We start from the raw sequence: 18,540 nt of genomic DNA on the forward strand, positions 1-18,540 counted from the left end.
CGGTCAGACTGGAGACGACCACCGCACTGGACGGACCTCTCTCGGTTTTTGCTGGGTGCGTTTTGGCACAGTCACCCGCTGCGTGCGCGTTTTCAACCACCCCGTCCACGGGACTGGAAATTAGGAGATATTTGGGATCGCGGATCGTCTCTGAGAAAAGAAAAGGTGGATTTTCTTTTTAAGTATGAAGTGACGGACACACCACCACCACCACCACCACCTTCACCACCACCACCACCACCACATCAGCGGTGAGATTTGGAGACTGTTGAGAATATCTAACGGGACTATTTAAATTGAAGATTTTAATCGATTTTTTTTTTTATTCTGTGTTTTTACGCGTCTTAGGGCTCCGGGGGCGCACGGAGCCCTCCCTCCCAGGTGTGATTTGCCTTAGGGGAAAGGAGAGAAGAGAGGGAATAAAATACGTTTTTTTTGGGGGGGGGGGGAGGACTCTTGGAATAAGGATAAAAGAAAAAACCCATGCACTGGTGTAAAGGGGTCCGGAGGACGAAGTCTCCAGCATCCTGATGCGATCCGCTTTTTCATTTCCATGCGTGCGTACCGGTGCGTAATTGTTACAAGAAAATAGTTGTTTTATTAAACAAGTCGTTTTTTTCCTTTTTGGGAATGAGGACAATGGGGACTACGGGTGCGGTGGACTACCTGTGCCGCTTTGTGATCCTCTTGCAGCTGGTCCGTAACCCCGCCGCCAAGCAGGTGCTCCGGTATCGGCTGGCCGAGGAGGGACCTGCCGACGTGCGCATCGGCAACGTGGCAGCCGACCTGGGCATCGTCGCCGGCTCCGGCGAGGTGACATTCACGCTGGAGTCCGGCTCGGACTTTCTCAAGATCGACAACATCACGGGGGAGCTCGCCACCAACGAGCGCCGCATCGACCGGGAGAAGCTGCAGCAGTGCCAGATGATCTTCGACGAGAATGAGTGCTTCGTGGACTTCGAGGTGTCCGTGATCGGGCCCGCGCAGAGCTGGGTCGACCTCTTCGAGGGCAAGGTCATCATACTGGACATTAATGACAACACGCCCTCCTTCCCGTCCCCCGTGCTGACTCTGTCGGTGGAGGAGAACCGACCCATTGGGACCCTGTACCTGCTGCCCACGGCCACCGACAGGGACTTTGGCAGGAATGGGATAGAGAGGTACGAGCTCATCCAGGATGGAGGGGACACCTCACGACGCATGCAGGGCTCCTCCGGGGGTCGGGACAACGGAGACCCCTACTCCTCAGGGAAGAGGAGATTTGATGAGGGGGCGAGCAGGAGTAGCGTTTTTGAGCTGCAGGTGGCTGATACCACTGATGGGGAGAAGCAGCCCCAGCTCATCATTAAAGGTGCGCTGGACAGGGAGCAGAGAGACTCTTATGAGCTCACGCTGCGAGTCAGGGATGGCGGAGACCCCCCTCGCTCCTCCCAGGCCATCTTGAGGGTGATGATCACGGATGTGAACGACAACAGCCCCCGTTTCGAGAAGAGCATGTACGAGGCCGACCTGCCCGAAAACAGCTCCCCCGGAGCCCCGATACTGCAGCTCAAGGCAGCCGACGCCGACGTAGGGGTGAACGGGCAGATAGAGTACGTGTTTGGGGCCGCCACTGAGTCGGTCAGGAGGCTGCTGAGGCTGGATGAGAGCACCGGGTGGCTGAGTGTGCTGCACAGGATAGACCGTGAGGAAGTGAGCCAGCTGAGGTTCACGGTGATGGCCCGTGACAGGGGCCAGCCGCCCAAAGTGGACAAGGCGACGGTCCTGTTGAACATCAAGGATGAGAACGACAACGTTCCCGCCATTGAGATTCGTAAAATCGGACGCATTTTCTTGAAAGACGGGGTGGCTAACGTAGCGGAGGATGTAGTGGTAGACACACCCATTGCCTTGGTTCAGGTGTCGGACAGGGACCAGGGGGAGAATGGCATCGTGACCTGCACGGTGGTGGGGGACGTGCCCTTTCAACTCAAACCGGCCAGCGAGATGGAAGGTGAACAGAATAAAAAGAAATATTTTCTCCACACGTCTGCCGCGCTTGACTACGAGGCCACACAGGAATACAATGTGGTCATAGTGGCTGTGGACTCTGGAAGCCCCAGTCTGGCTAGTAATAATTCTCTTCTCGTTAAAGTGGGTGACACTAATGACAACCCTCCTATCTTCAGCCAAAGTGTAGTGGAGGTATCGTTTCCAGAAAACAATGCCCCTGGTGAGAGGGTGACGACAGTGGCTGCCATTGACGCAGATAGCGGGAAGAACGCTGAAATAGCCTATTCCCTGGACTCATCAGTAAATGGGATTTTCTCTATCGATGCAGACAGCGGAGACATCAGAGTAAACACCATTCTGGATAGAGAGCAAACAGAACGCTATGAATTCAAAGTGATAGCCAAAGATAAGGGCATGCCCATCCTACAGGGTTCTGCAACAGTGGTTATTCTTGTGGCTGATAAGAATGATAACGAACCGAAATTCATGCAGGACGTGTTTACTTTCTATGTCAAGGAGAACCTCGAGCAGAACAGTCCGGTCGGCATGGTCACGGTCATTGATGGAGATAAAGGCCAAAATGCAGAGATGTCTCTATTCATCGAGGAGGAGGGGGACATATTCTCTATTGAAAACGACACAGGAACCATTTTTTCGACCTTGTCTTTTGACCGTGAGCAGAAAACAACATACACATTCCGAGTGAAGGCCGTGGACGGCGGTGACCCGCCCAGGTCGGCCACGGCCACTGTGTCACTCTTTATCATGGATGACAATGACAACGCACCGACAGTCACCTTCCCCATAAACAGCTCCTACACCCTCCTGCCCCCGTCCAGTAACATCAGGACTGTGGTCAGAACGGTTATTGCCAACGATGCTGACACTGGGATCAACGCTGACCTGAACTATAGCATTATCGGCGGCAACCCCTTTAAGTTGTTTGAAATCGACGGGGGCAGCGGGGTCATCTCACTGGTGGGGAAACTGGAGCAGAAGCACTACGGCCTCCACAGACTGGTGGTGCAGGTCAATGACAGCGGGCAGCCCTCGCAGAGCACCACCACCCTCGTGCATGTGTACGTCAACGAGACGCTCTCCAACTCCACGGTGGTGGAGGCCCAGGTGGCCAAAAGCCTCAGCACCTCTCTGAACACCAACATTGCCGGCGACCCCAACTATGACCTGAGCAAGCAGCGACTCAGCATCGTGATCGGCGTGGTGTCAGGCATCATGACAGTCATCCTTATCATCCTCATCGTGGTCATGGCACGCTACTGCCGCCCCAAGAACAAGAACGGCTACGAGGCGGGCAAAAAGGATCATGAGGACTTCTTCACTCCGCAGCAGCATGACAAGTCCAAGAAGCCCAAGAAGGACAAGAAGAAGCAGAAGTCCAAACAGCCGCTCTACAGTAGCATCGTCACTGTGGAGGCCTCCAAGCCTAACGGCCAGCGCTACGACGGCGTCAACGAGAAGCTGTCGGACAGCCCCGGGATGGGCCGGTACCGCTCGGTCAACGGGGGGCCTGGCAGTCCGGACCTGGCCCGGCACTACAAGTCCAGCTCCCCGCTCCCTACCGTCCAGCTCCACCCGCAGTCGCCGACGGCCGGGAAAAAGCACCAGGCGGTTCAGGACCTGCCCCCGGCCAACACCTTTGTTGGCACCGGAGATAACATTTCCCTTGGATCTGACCACTGCTCCGAATACAGCAGTCAAACCATCAACAAGTACAACAAACAGGTAAGAGGATGTTCGTCTCCATGTTGTTCTGTTCTCCTCCTCCTCTCCTCTTAAATGTCTTCTGTTTCTCCTTCTGTTCTCTCTGCCATAATGCTTCCTGACAGGCCTTGTCTCTGCAGTCTCCTTGCCTTTATGGTGCTAATGTGTGTCAAGTTAGTGGTATTGATCTGTTTGGTTTGGAGTGCCATTCACGTGTAATATTGGGGAAAGGAGGAGAGGGAAGTTTAGATTTGAATAAGACGGGGCGGTGGGTGGCAATGTTTCCGCTCGGCTAAACACATCCACATTTTTGTCCCGCTTTTATCTTGCGCTCCTCCCCGACCGGAGGTGTCAAAACTGCTAACCTCGGCAGTGTCGGCACATATGTGGTTGCAGAGTGCTGCAGACGGCTCGCATAAGGGTTTGGTTTGCAGTTATTTTATCCCGGGTGGCGGGGGGCTGTACGTAGGAGGGGGCGGCAACACACCCTCCAGCTCGGTCAAGCCCTGCCCCGCCGTGCCCTCCTTTGCTATTTCCAGGCTACCGTTTCTCCAAAAGAGACAATGAGACGCCGAGAGAGCGCAGCGCTGGCCCGGGCTTTGCGAGGAATGTCCGACGCGTCCTGACCGGGAACATCTGGGGCAGCGAGGTCACATTAACATTCTCCCCGGACCTCGGTTGTCGCTACGAATTCACCGGGCACTGGCAGCGGAAGGAGGGGCGGGAAAAGCTCAGTTTTCCACCTCAGTCGCTCACCCCGCTTTTTTCCTCACCCCCGTCTTCTTTCCTCTCCGCGTCCATGCGCTCCACCTCACCTGCCAGCGTCCACCATCTTTCCCTCTTCCCGAGAGATTCCACCACGATTTCCCTTTGCATCATCTCCGCCGACGGGTCGGCACACTCTTTCGGGGTGCCCGATTTCACCGCTTTATGATTCTTTTTTTCACCCCCCCCCCCCCAACACCCACAGCCCCCTCCCTTTACATCCCTCCCTTCTGATTTTGTACAGTTTTACTGTGGCAGGGGGTTGAAGGGAGGTTCAAACTAAACCGGTCTTCGTCTACAGCACATTTGTGTTGTGTTTTTTTAACAAACGGGGTTAGCTCTCGCTGGCTCCTCTGTTTCTGTGTGTTTCTTATGGCGGTCTGATGCATTATTGATCCTCCATTATTTGATGTAAGCGGCTCCTCCTCGAGCATTCCGGAGCGCCGCGCGGCTGCATCCCCCACTTATTCTGGGGGATTTCTTTTTTTTCTGGTATCGTTCATTTGCTTCCTGCAGTTTTTCTCCCCCTCCCCGTCTCTTTGTTCGTGTTTCTTTTTTTTTTTTTTTTGTTCATATATTCTCTGATGCAGCCCCCCCACCCTACACACACTACTGCACACACACACACACACACACACACACACACACAAACACACACACACACACACACACACACACACACACACACACACACACACACCACCTCCTCTCAGTTTGGCACGGTATCTGCCTTTGCAATCCCTTTTTCTCTTTGACCAATGCTGCTTTATTTCCAACCTCATCTCCACCGCTCCCTTTTTCTCTCTCTCTCTCTCTCTCTCTCTCTCTCTCTCTCTCTCTCGTGCGCGCTCTCTCTCCTGTATTTCACCGCGCCGCCAGCCCGCCCTCCCTCCCCCGTTTCACCACTCTCGTCAGAATCACGGTCCTCAATTTCTGCTCGCCTCCCTGTGCTGGTCGTGTCTTTCCTTTTTAATCTGCTGTCTCTCTCTCCATTACCCCCCCCCCCCCCCCCCACACACACACACTCACCCAAAGCCCCCCCCCCCCCCCCCCCCCCGTCTCTAACTGTTCTGCGTTGGGCGAGCGAGCTGCCCCGGAGTGTGAGGAGTGCTGTTGCTTTGCGATGTCTCCTGCATAATTAAAAGGCCACTCTATTCACCGCTGCCGTGGCGGCGGGAAACGGCGAGCAGCTTGTATTGTGTGTCACTACGCCCACGTTTATATATTTATTTATTTACCTTCCACATCAATGCGGCAGCGATTTTTTTTCACGGGCCTAAGCACGTTGGAGGAGACCCCCGGGGCCCGCGCTGCCGACCGGCAGAGACGCATCCGCCGCCGCGACGTCCAGTTTGTTTTGATTTACAGATTGTACTTCTTCTGTTGTTATAGGAGTGATTCACTTACATGGCAGCCCACTGCTCCTAGATACGTCAGTTGCTAGGATGGGTTAATGCAGAGAAATTGCAAGTTTCCCCGTTGTGGGACTGATAAGGGTATATAAAGAAATAGAAGTGTCATCTGCGTGATTAAGGAGATGTGATCCCTGTTTGGCCTATGCTCTTAACCGGGCTGTTTTAAAAGAAGGAGTAAGTATTGATCTGCAGTCCAGGAAGCTGAGGTGCCACTAGAAGTCCCACAGCGTTGCTGTGGGTTTTGCCGTTTTATGTTAAACCTTTTAAAAATGCAAAAAAATGAAATCTCCATATGCTGTTGCACAGTTAGACATATGTAACAGGTTGGACCTAAAGAAGTGTCATGTTTGTATAGGAACCGGCTTTTCAGTTCCAACTGTTTTTTTTGCTGAATGCGGAAACCTCCGAGGACGCGCGTTGTGCACGGGCGCCCGTGTTTGATACGTGCGCACATGTGCACGCACCTTATTATTCGAGGGAATTACTCATGTGTCGACAGCGCAATGGAAGACCCTCAACGTGAAATCGATCTTGTTGGATTTGGCCGCGCTATGCCAAATTCATGAGAATCTGCTCTATTATTGAGTTTAGAATTTTCATTTGAAATGCCTCATATTTTATCACATTTGATTGCAAATGAGGTTGAAATACGTTAAGGGGATTTAGGTTAGGATTTATGATAAGAAATGGCATCTGATCCTCGTCTAGCGCCCTTTCTTACCCCACACGAGCAAGCGCACACACACACACACACACACACACACACACACACCCATACATTCTCCATTTCCCCTACAAACCCTTCTCTTTTTCCACTCGCTATGTCGGTGGGGAGGGAAAGACACAGGCACAAGAAAGACAGCCCTGTTCGTAGTCTGTAGAATGGTTCCTACTGTTTCACAAGGGGGTCGGGGGGAGAGAGAGAGGGAAGGAGAGAGAGGAGGGAGGGAGGGAGGGAGTGAGAGGGAGTGAGAGGGGGAGAATGATGTTACCCCTTGACTCTAAGCTCTAAAGGTATCCCCCCCCCCCCCCCCCCATTGCTCCTCGCCTACCTAATCTTACAGTAACGACACATGCAGCTTACTCAGACAGGTAACCAGGCAACGGCGAAGGGAGGAAGTTTGTGAGCGCGGCGAGTCCTTTTTCTTTTTTACCCCCTTCAGACATTTAAACAGTCATTAAGCTGAGCGTGCGAACGAGGAGGGAGCCGGCCCGCGTGTCGAGAGGGGGAACAGGAGGGGCGGTGGACAGCCCAGATTTCAACCCTCTCTCTTCTCTCTCTGGAACTCTTCTCTTCTTCTTTCCCTCCTTCCCCTGCCCCTCTCTCTCTCTCTCTCTCTCTCTCTCTCTCTCTCTCTCTCTCTATTCCGCTCCCCCCATCTACCTGCGCTTGGTCGCCTGTATCGGCCGAGCGGTGGAGCACTTGACTTTATTGCCGTTGCCAGCCATTTCACAAGCCAGCGCCAGGAAAAGTCCCACTGTTCAGCCGCAATGCGGTGAGCAATGAAATTGCCGAGCTCTCCAATTAGCATAAGCTAACGGCTTTTGTGTGGTATTTTTTATTTTTTTGCTTTTTTCTTTATCGCTGCACATCAAAGCGCCAGTTGTGCTCAGGTGCATGGGTTCTAATCATTGCGGAGCTAAAGCAGCTTGTATCCTGCCCTCTATGCCCCCTGCACCCCAGGGCAAACATAGCCCCGGTCCATGCGGTCATCCCAGGTTGTCTTGCCTCAGGGTTGATACAGGAAGCATGACTTGATGCCGGACCGCCTCCCCCATGCCCCCCGTCCCACACACACACACACCCAACACACACACACACACACACACACGCACACACACACACACACACACACACACACACACACACACACACACACACACACACACACACACACAGACCAGCTATTCCCCCACCCCAGCACCTCCTCTTAAGCCGCAAGCTTTTCCAAGCAACCGGATTAATACGCGTCATGGAGCGACTCATTTACATAGGTCACGCGTTTTCTCGGCCAACGACCCAATCGCGATGCAAACAGAGGTTACCGGGGCAGCGCGCCTTCGCGTCCAAACACGCCGGATGCGAGTGCCCTTCAGGTTGTTTGCAGTTCGGGGAGCCAACAGGGAAATGTGGCGCTTTGCCTGTGGCCTCATTTGTTTGAGCGTCTGAATGTAGCCACCTTTAAAGACCTCTGCGAAGCCACAATATGAAAGGGCTAATCTAATGTTGCAGGCCCAGCCCTGCGGCCTCTCGCTCTTTCAATCGTTCGCAGACCTTGTGTTATGGAACCACTTAGTGTAATTCCGCATCCACTGTGGTCGTGGATGCCGGCATAGCCTCTATTTTTCCTCTGATTTGCTGCCTTTAGTATTCATCCAGGCTCGTGCCTCGCGAAGCCTCCCGCTCCCCTGTCGGCATTTGCGCGATTCTATCTGTGGCGGTCTCCAAGGCAGTCAGCCGCCCGTAGAACTCAATCAGGTAATTACTTGACAAGAGGTTCCCGCCGGGATTTTATCGTGTTTGGTCAGGGTCCACCCGCCTCCACCCCCCCCCCCAAACAACCCGCTTTCGGCGAGGAAAGGCGGTAAACGTATGGCGGGAAGACGGTGCTGTCTCCTGCGCAACGCCTTCCGCGACGCCGACAACCTCCCCCGGACGAGAGTCGCGGAAAGGCCTCCGTGGAACCGGACCCGACGCAACCTCCGACCTCGAGCAACCCCAACCCGACGAACCCGCAGCCACACCCCAATTCCCCGGAAAAGAGGGGATTCTAAAAATTATTGAGCCGACTTGCAGTTGGATCGGTCGGACTCTTATGGACCCCCTCCCTTCAGCGGCGTTCTGCCGACGGCGCCTCATTTTATTTGAGATTGTCTCGGATCTCGCACAGTTTATTTCGCTCGACAGCTGCTCACACCGGTTGTTTGTGTTTCGCAAAGAGAGGAGGGAGGATAAAAAAAAAAGAGAGAAAATACGGAGCAGGAGTGCAGACTAATACTCGTGAAATTGCGGTGGACAGCATTTTCTGCTATCATTTGGTTTGGTGATTTGAATGCATTAGCCGTAGGGCAATTACTAATCTAAGGATTAGATTTACCTGACTAAAGAGAGAGAGAGAGAGCGAGAGAGAGAGAGAGACTCTTAATGTGATAGCTACGTATGTATTCATAGCTACAGTAAGTAATAGTTATTGTGGGATATTGTTTAATAATCTGAAATACTCATGAGTATCACCTTTAAATGACCTAATTAATTAAACCAACAATTATATGATATTAATGTTATATAATATTTTTCTTCCTCTTTTTAAATATCTGGATGCTTTTACTTTGGTACTAGAGGAAATCCAGAAATGTATAGAAATGTATTGTAGAAATCTCTCTCTCACACACACACACACACACACACACACATCTCCACGCCCATGCACAGCACGGTCCTCTACTACAATGAATTTGTTATTGAGCCCCGTTCGCCACCAGTGGAAAAATAAATATCTTGTGATTGGATCTGAAGGTGCCGCGGCTCATCGGGTGAAATTTTGATAAGACGGCAAAAAAGACGCACACGACGAGGCGGGCGAGCGACAGGAGATTCTCTCTCGGCTGCCGCCGCCGCCGCCGCACGCTGATTGCTCTCCACGTCGCTGATTGTAAAGTGGCGGTGTCGAAGGATGACACCTTTTGCTTCCCACCCCACCTGCCTCCTCCACCCCCACCCCTTGCAATTTGATGTCATCGTGGAAAAAAGGAATTTCATTTTCCGAACGACTCGCCGCCGATCACATTAGATGTAGCTCGCCGGGAAAGAAGCTGATTTATTTCTGGGAGATCAACCCCCTTCTCCCGCAGCCGCGCCCCACCCCATCAATCAGCTTAAATTTGCCGACGCCGCCGTTGCCGCAGAGTCATGGACCAGCCCCGCACGGCGATTGTCATGAGAGTTTTGTACGGCAAATGACTCCGGCGCGGACCCCTGATGTGTACGACATGTGACGCTAGCCCCCCGTCCCCTCACCACAGCCTACTGTATTGACTGGCGGTGGAGCCGGCGAACAGGGAACATCACTTAGCTCGGCGGCTGCCGAAACCCGGGGGAACCGTTGTAGCGCTGACGTGCCGGATCACAACACGCATCAGACGTGCGCGGCTCTCCTGTTTGTCTGGCTAACTCGAAAAACAAAGCACTGCAGCGGCCCCCGCCGTTGCTCATCAAATTTGCAGGATTGTGGAGAACGGCAGAGACGGTTCCCACCGCCACGACGTGACCTCCTATTGTTCTTCTGCGTTTGGGTAAAGAGGTCACCCGTTTCACTCCGAGCCCGTCTCCCCTGCTCTGCCGCCTCCGCCGAAGAAGGCTCGATGGCAGCCCGCTGACAGGTGCTCGGGGTGTCGCGAAACCCGCAGACAGTGTTGGTGCCTGCCCTCTGGGGGGGCGGCGGCTGCGATTGAAAACCGCTTCCCGCGCGGGACACCTTGCCCCGCCTGTCTGTCGCCGCCATGACACGCCGACCGCGAGCTGCGAATGCCGCCGTGGTTCCCTTACGACATAGATGTTAACAGCGTAAGTGAGAGTTTGAGTGTGTGTGTGTGTGTGTGTGTGCGTGCGTGTGTGTGTGAGTGTGTGTGTGTTTGGTGGGCGGGGTGGGAGGACCCGAGTGAGTTTGGCGGCGTAATCGCAGCATTTTCCACAACCTTCACTTTGGGTTCAGGTACGTATTGATTTTTTTTTCCAGGTCCTGACAGACATGAACCCGTTCTCTCAAGATGAACTCTCGTCAATCGTCTATTTTTAACCCGACCACGTGCAGCGGCGCTCCTTCCGCCCCGCCCGTGCACCCGCACCTCCAGGTTCGCTCCGCCGGCGATTTTCTTCAGGAAATGTGAAGAGGTTGCGGTTGATGTTGTGGCAAAACAGACGCTACTGCGACCTGTTTGCCGACTGTCTGGTGCCGCCAGGCCTACGACTTGACTCGACTAAGGGAAGGATGTGGAAGAGGACAAGCTTGACTGTTTCTGCCCCGCCCCCACCCAAAAATAAGATTATCTGAATGAAACAGGAGGTGAAGCGCCCGCCAACCATCCATCAAGGCTCCGTGGAGGCCCGGGCGGGAGTGTTTGGGGTGTGTGTACACAGCGCGTGCTAGAGCAAAGTATAGGTCTTACAGTACGAATGGCCCGTGCTTGTGTGTGTGTGTGTGTGTGTGTGTGTGTGTGCGCGCGTGTGCGTGTGCATGTGCGTGTGCGTGTGTGTGTGTGGTGCTGGGAGACGGGGGCAAACGGAGAGGGGGGGCTTCACAGTCGAGCCTCTCCATCATCCTGCACGCAGGGCACAAACACAGCGACATGCCTGAGAGAGTTTCAATATCCTGTGTGTCTGCATATGTAGTGTGTGTGTGTGTGTGTGTGTGTGTGTGTGTGTGTGTGTGTGTGTGTGTGTGTGTGTGTGTGTGTGTCTGTGTGTGTGTGTGTGTGTGTACGATAGTCTGTGTGTGCGCCACTGTTCATAGTGGCTTGTGCAGTTCATTATATTGATACGGTAGTGTGTCTGTGTCTGGTTGCATAAAGAAACACACACACACACACACACACACACACACACACACACACACACACAGGAAAACACGCATTCTTGCACGGCAGAAACATCAGATGACATCATAGACAGATGGAGCCTGAAGGCTGTGGTACATTCTGTGAGCATACCTGGTTGATTCCCGGGACAATCTGGGTGAAACAAAGCGTCGCGGCGGCCCCCTCGCCTGCTCATATTAACCCGCCCTTGAGCAAAGCGCCTGGAGCACGAGTCTAGCGGCCTCGCCCGAGCGGAGGCTTTACTTTTTCCGCCTCGGCGGAACAGCGGAAGATTAAGTACCTGTGCGCCCACGAGGTAATTAGTGTACAGGTATGTAGCCATCCATGTTCCTCCAAGCTAATCCCCATGACAATGCCACAGATTAAAATATGTTTCTCGTCGGCCCGTGCACATTTATTGAGAAACACGTACACGCGTAGGTGCAGAACTCCGTGGAAAAGTGCACGACGCAGCAGAAATATTCATTAGCGAGAGCCCCCCTGTATCGACGGGGCCTTACCTGGCAGAGAGCGGGCTATTAGCCCCGGGCCGATAAATCTTGTCAGCGGCCGGAGGAGGCTTCCCGTCCGTCTGGAGCGGGGGGAAGGTCACGGGCCTCGCGAGTGCCGGCGCTGTCAAACCCGCTGAAATATGAAGTGCCGCCGGTTCCTCCCGAAATAATGCTAAAATCTCCTCCGGCTCCCCGCCTCTGCCCGCCGTGGCTCTGATGAATTATCGCGTCGCCGCTGATGTCGTCGTTAGCCGGCGTGGGGGAAGAAAGAAAAAAAAATCCCAACCTTTGAACTCCACCACGATGTTCACCGTGAGGCAGCGTTAAAGAGGCACCGCCTCGTTTGGCTCGGAAAATGACGGCCGGAGTCAAACCGGGTCGGCGCTGCGTCGTTGGTCCCGCCGCCGGTTTTGATAATTCTGAGTAGTTCCCAGAAAATTGCGTCTCAGGGTCCTTAGTGTGGAGTAATTGAACCGCTGCGCTGGACTTTTTCTGTGCGGTGAGGAGGGAGTAGAGTGTGTATGTGTGTATACAGCAATGTGACAGGGTGAACTTTGCATAATTACACACCGGGCTTTATACACCGCATATTCCCAGCGTCAACCCCCAGCCCCCACCCCCCTCATGGGAAATTGTGATAAATAGTGGAATTGACTGTAACGCTGCAACGCTCGCTGCAGCCAGACAAACTCTCCCTTCGGATGGACGAGCCCCGGCCATTTAATATGGTTTCAGGTATTGATTTGCGCCACCTTGCCCTATAGCCGGTATATTATCTGGCTTTGGTTTCACCTTTTACTTCTCTTCTCTTTTCTTCCCTCACAGAAGGTATCCTTGGAGACTGAGTACTTTGTATTTCCACCCCTCCCCCACCCCACCACCACCACCACCACCACCCCCACCACTCACACCTCCCGCCTCCCGCCACCTCCCACCTCACCCTTCATCTTCCTCGGCAACAATGTTCCGCCTAACGACTACAAAGAGTCAATCACGCCGCGCGCAAACCCGCGCGCTTGAATAGTAATGGCTTCCGAGGTTTAGGGCTTCTTTTGGATCTGGGGGAGGTTGGTGGGGGTGGGGGGCGGAGGCGATGGGGGTAAAGAATCAAAGGCCAGACTTTTGACTTGATTCATTTACTCCGGGTGGGTCCGGCGCAGCACTTTGGACACAATAACCAGCTGTCAGTCGGTGGAGGGATTTCAGGGGTGATAACCACCTCGAGGGTGGCGAAACCCGCGGAGTCGGGTGGTGCGGGGCGGCGCGGGGTGGAATGCCGCTGCTTTTCGTTTCGTTCAGCTCTGCCTTGATGAGGCCTGGGATTCTGGGAGAGGGAGGGATATCAATCAAATTGACACATCTGGATGGGGAGGGTTCTAATGTGATTAGAATAACGGGATGGAAAAGCCGGGCACCGCGCGCGGCCCGCCGGGCTCTTTCTCCTTCTCCCCGCCGACAAACCTTTACCGTCTTTGCCTTTGTCCGGCGCCGCCCCCCTTTCACCACACCGCCTCCGTCCGTAATGATATATTAATAACAGACTTCACCGCGATGAGGCGGCGTGCTGGGAACATAAGCACATAAAATCAGCCTATCACACCGCGAACCGCTGACACCGGGGAGCTCGTAGCCGCTTTGACAAGCCCCTAACCGCCTGCTCGGGTGACATTTACGAGTGTGTCGTGGAGATCCCCGGCCGGACTCGGAGGAGCACGACAGCGACTCTGTGTTTAATCGCCATCGGAATTCTGGGGGTGTTGCAGGGGATGTTTGAGCAGAGCAGATTAGTTTCCGCGGCGAGGCAAATTGAACTGTCCCTTTGATGTCACACCAATTGCGCCCGCTCGACGCCTCGACGAATGGCTCTGCACCCCGGGAAGACTTTCGCCGTTTCCCTGCCTTCGCTCCCTCTTCCCTCATCCCTTCATCCCTTCCTCCCTTCCTCCCTTCCTCCCTTCCTCGCTACCTTCCGTCCTTCGACACACGTTGGAAATCCTTTAAGTCGGTGTGTGTATGTGTGCGTGCGTATTTGCATCCTTAATTCCTTGCTCTTTTGAACCCCTCTATTGAAAGGCTTCCCTTCCCTTTGTGGAGCCGTCGCCCCTTATTGCCGGCGTGTCGGGGTGGACATGACGCGACACTTGTGGAGACCTTACAATTTGCGGTCAAGCGCCGGCGTTCTGTCTGCGCCGGCGTCGTCTTGTTTGGACAGGGGAGGTTTCGCTGGCGAGGGACCCGCTCTCTCGCCGCTCGAGCCGTGCGCCTGAGTTTGCTCTGGATTCCTTGGTGGCCTTTGCACCGTTACTATGGTAATGTACCTCCACAACCCCCCCACATACACACTGGTTCTCCCATGGCCAAATGCCAAGATGTATTTATTTATTTATTTATTTATTTATTTATTTATAATGAGGGCCTGACCACTCTCAACTTGCTTGTTCTCTGTAATTCAGGGCCATCTCTGCCAAGTGTGGAGGCTTAAAGAGAGGGGGTTAGGGGGGGTTAAGGGGACGGGGGGGACGGGGGGGGACGGGTCGACATTCTCCTGAAAATGTCACCGTATTCCGTGTCGGACGAGGCGTGGGAACCTAATGTTCCGTCATGTCTGAACGTAACGTAATGTCTCCCAGACCTAAATTGGCAGCCATTTGTCTGCCGTGGCAGCCCAATCCCAGTCCCCCGCGTCACGCTCCTTTGGGACATGGGTTATTTACCATTCTCGAGCAGATCGAGCAGCGCTGGGAGATATGCCCATGTAATATTGATTTTGTGATTCTGATTAGCGAAATATCGCAATATAATGTAGTTAAAGGTTTAAGGCTGTGTAACAGTGAGGGGATGCCTCACAGACTCCTCTAGCTGCTCTAGTCAATGGCAATACCTGCTTGGTCATCTAGTCATTCCCAAAATATCGCCAAATTATTGATATTGCGTTAAATTGCGATATTTGATTTTGTGAGTATTACCCAGTCCTACCATCCGGTCTTATACAGTTGAGGGAACATCCACTGCTCAGGAGCAGCTTGCGTTGCTAGTCAGGGTCTCCTGTTCCCACTGGCAGTGTTTTTTTTTTTAAACCCCACCACCTCAAGTCCCGATTAGCGTCCGGTTACCTCTTTCCCGCTTCATCTCTCCGCGAGTCCGTTTGACTTTTCAGGCGGCGGAACAACCGCTGAGGAGTTGGAAATGAAACACGAGCGCCAGGCCTCCCCCTCTCTCTCTCTCTCTCTCTCTCTCTCTCTCTCTGTCTCCCTCTCTCTCTCGCTCTCTCTCGCTCTCTCTCAGGGAAAAGGAATCCGCTTTCAAACAAAAGGTACGACGATAAAAATGTTCTCTTTTTTTTTTTTTTGCGCCGAGATGCCGCACATTCCTCCCCTTTGGATAGGAAGAGATTCGCTCTCGCAAGGTCAAGTGCGTCGTCGATATGATGTGCTGTGCCAGAAACGGTGCCTTGTCAGACAGCCCTGAGTATCAAACAGCCCTGAATCTTAAAGACAAATGAAACAAGTCTTCTATATTTCATCCCGTATCTGAAGACCGCGACGGGTGAATAGCAATGAGCCGGCGCAGACAGATTAAAGGAACTGATGTCAGGGATCGGGGGGGGGGAGCAGCTGTGTGTTGTGGTAAATATTTGCTCATGTGTGAGGAATGGGGCCGCTGACCAAGCGATATGGATGGCTGTTTGTGTTTGCGTGTGTGTGTGTGTGTGTGTGCATGTCCGCGTATGTTTTTGTGTGTGAGACGGCACAGTGGGATATGGAGCACCTTGCGCCGGCAGCCCGTCGGCGCTCACTCCTGCAGACTCGAGGCTGGAATGACAAGAACGAGTACTCCGAGCAGTGTGTGCTGACTCCGGTGTGTGTGTGTGTGTGTGTGTGTGTGTGTGTGTGTGTGTGTGTGTGTGTGTGTGTGTGTGTGTGCGTGCGCGCGCTCTCACTCCGAAGCCGCTCTCCAGCGGTAATGACTCTTGGCGCGCACGGAGGGGGGGGCCTAATGAAGTGGGACTCAACCTATGCGATGACATGAATGTGTCTAATTGTACGTTTCACCAGCGCTGCCGCCTCAGCCTCTGTGTGAGTGCCCGCGGTGTTGCGACACGTCGGCCTCCGTGTGTCTGCTCGCGCGGGGAAAAAACAAAAAACAACAACGCGCCTCCAACCCCCGTTTATGCCCAACGGCATTTTAACCCGCTCCCTAATCCAGAGAGACTCGGGTGGTGGCTCAGTGTGCTACTGAAGGACATTGGAATAGTACACAATTATTACACAGTTTTTACACAGTTATTACGCCCCTCGTTATTGACTTCGCCGAACTTCTGAGTAGAAACTAATTAAATTCAATCACAAGGAGGCCTCCCTCGCGACCGCGGTGGAAACACAATACAGGGAAATCTGTTTCCGGGCCCGAGAAAAAGCCTGAAGCGCATCGTTTTTTAAATTTATATATTTACATGCATATATTTTTTCCTGTGAGAAAATATTCCTGTCTCTGACGGAGGGAGAGGCAGCCGTTGTGATTTTGCCTCAAGGTGAAAAAAAAAAAAATTGACTGTTAATACTGGCAGCAGCGCCTGACACGACACGGGAAGATCAAAATGAACTCACAGTGAGGGTGCAGTGGTGTGTGTGTGTGCGTGTGTGTATGTGTGTGCGTGTGTGCTTCTCAGTGTGTGTGTGTTGTGTGTGTTAAAAGGGACCTATTCTGCTCCTTTTCAACAAGTTAATATAGGTCTTTGAGGTCCCCAAAACATGTTTTTGAATTTTTTTGTTGAAAGTGCCACTTATGCATTCCAGACACTCTAACATGTGTCTGAAACCACGCCGGTTTCAGGGCGCTGTGTTTCAGTGTGGGGCGCCTCCCTCCTGAGGCCCCCCCCCCAGTTCTGTGAGCCAATGGGGTTTGAGCACGAGTTCCGGGGTTCCGTTGTATGACGTCGGTAAACGTTGACTTATTTCCCCTCATCGCTCCACCAAAATCTGTTTCTGAACAAATCTGAAGTGAGATATTGGTTTCTGAATCTTCACTTATTAGTTAGATCTTACAAGGCCTCACTTAAAAGTTTGGACTGACTTTGCACAGCGGGTCAACATTATTGACACCGACCAGCACAAATCTCTTACAAGATTTGTGCTGGTCGGTGCCGCCGACAACAGAGCGCTTCCCATGATTGGCCCATAGCCACCGGAGCCTCTAGCGGTGGCGCTCAAGCCGTGGGTGGAGCTACTCAGACGGGGGTGAGGGGATTCTAATTCTATGAAGACCCGACATGACGTAGGCTTGTTGGGTCACATGTTCGTGAAACAGGCCGCGTTTTTATTTCACAGTTTGTGTGTTCGTAGGCCCATCAGAGACCTGTGTGGGTGTGTGTGTGTGTGTGTGTGTGTGTTTGCGCGCGCGCGCCGAAGGGACCAGCTCTAACCCCAAGCCATCTTTGTAATTTTTCAATTTTTCCGAAGGCGTCGGTGTTGGTGTTAGCGCTGGCCGTTTCCATTTACCGTCCAAAAAGGAGGTGTAAAATGGAGGCACATCGGCGAGATGGAGAGGGAGGCGAGACGGCGACGATTGCCAAGCAACGGCCACAAGCGCCAGCAACCGGCTCAGAAGCCAAAACCAAATTTGCCCCCGATGCTCTGACGAAGCAGTGTTTACAATTTGGGATAAACAAGAGTTTGCTGTTGACACAAGTTTTTCAACATTTGACGAATTTGGCCGTCCCTAATTCAGCTGTCCTGTGGGAAAACGCCATTGAGAGTGAAGCAGTGGGGCGTACAGTGTAGTGTGTGTGTGTGTGTGTGTGTGTGTTTACCTTTCACAGGCTCAATGACAACAGTGGTGACGCTACCGGGTGGTTGGGGGATGATGCCTGTGAAGAGGGAGTGACAGGTTTTGAAAAATTGTTGAACAACGTTTGCTGGAAGGCTTCCTCGGGGCTCGGGCTGCCTGGTGCTTTGAATCCTGGAACGCTCTCTCTCTCTCTCTCTCTCTCTCTCTCTCTCTCTCTCTCCCTCTCTCCCCCTCTCTCTCTCTCTCTCTCTCTCTCCCTCTCTCTCTCTCTCTCTCTCTCTCTCTCTCTCTCTCTCTCTCTCCCTCTCTCTCTCTCTCTCTCTCCCTCTCTCCCCCTCTCTCTCTCTCTCTCTCTCTCTCTCCCTCTCTCTCTCTCTCTCCCTCTCTCTCCCTCTCCCTCTCTCCCCCTCTCCCTCTCTCTCGCACTCTTGCTCTGTTTCTCGTCCCTTCGGCCAGCAGCCCTTCACGCTCCTTCCTTCTCTCCCTCTGTAGCCGACCCTCCTCCACCTCCACACCTCTCTCTCTCTCCCTCTCTCTCTCTCTCTCTCTCTCTCTCTCGCTCACTCTCTCTCTCCCTCTCTCTCCCTCCCTCTCCCTCGCTCCGTCTCTTAATTCTCACTCTTCATCCTCCCCCAAAGCCCAGTACTTTCAGCTTATAGGAAGGCGGTTATTTAAGGCTTAGAATCCACAAAAACCGGCCTTAGGTGTGTTTGCTTTTGTTACCGTCCCCCAGAAATAAAGTGCTGATCCTCCTTTCAGCCCCTCCACCCAAA

The 18,540-nt window shown here is 53.2% G+C and overlaps 1 protein-coding gene across 1 annotated transcript in view; it reads left to right on the forward strand.

The window, feature by feature from the left end:
- Nucleotides 1–639: 639 nt before the first annotated feature.
- Nucleotides 640–18,540, forward strand: part of pcdh7b (protocadherin 7b) — a gene marked incomplete at both ends in the record, with an annotated part of 122,678 nt that continues 104,777 nt past the window's right edge. The window contains one exon of the mRNA XM_080022860.1: nucleotides 640–3,735. Coding sequence (XP_079878986.1) covers nucleotides 640–3,735 — 3,096 coding nt within the window. The remainder of the gene's footprint in view (nucleotides 3,736–18,540) is intronic.

This window comes from Zeus faber (assembly GCF_960531495.2).
Source record: "Zeus faber genome assembly, chromosome: 22".
In the NCBI taxonomy this organism is placed as follows: domain Eukaryota; kingdom Metazoa; phylum Chordata; class Actinopteri; order Zeiformes; family Zeidae; genus Zeus; species Zeus faber.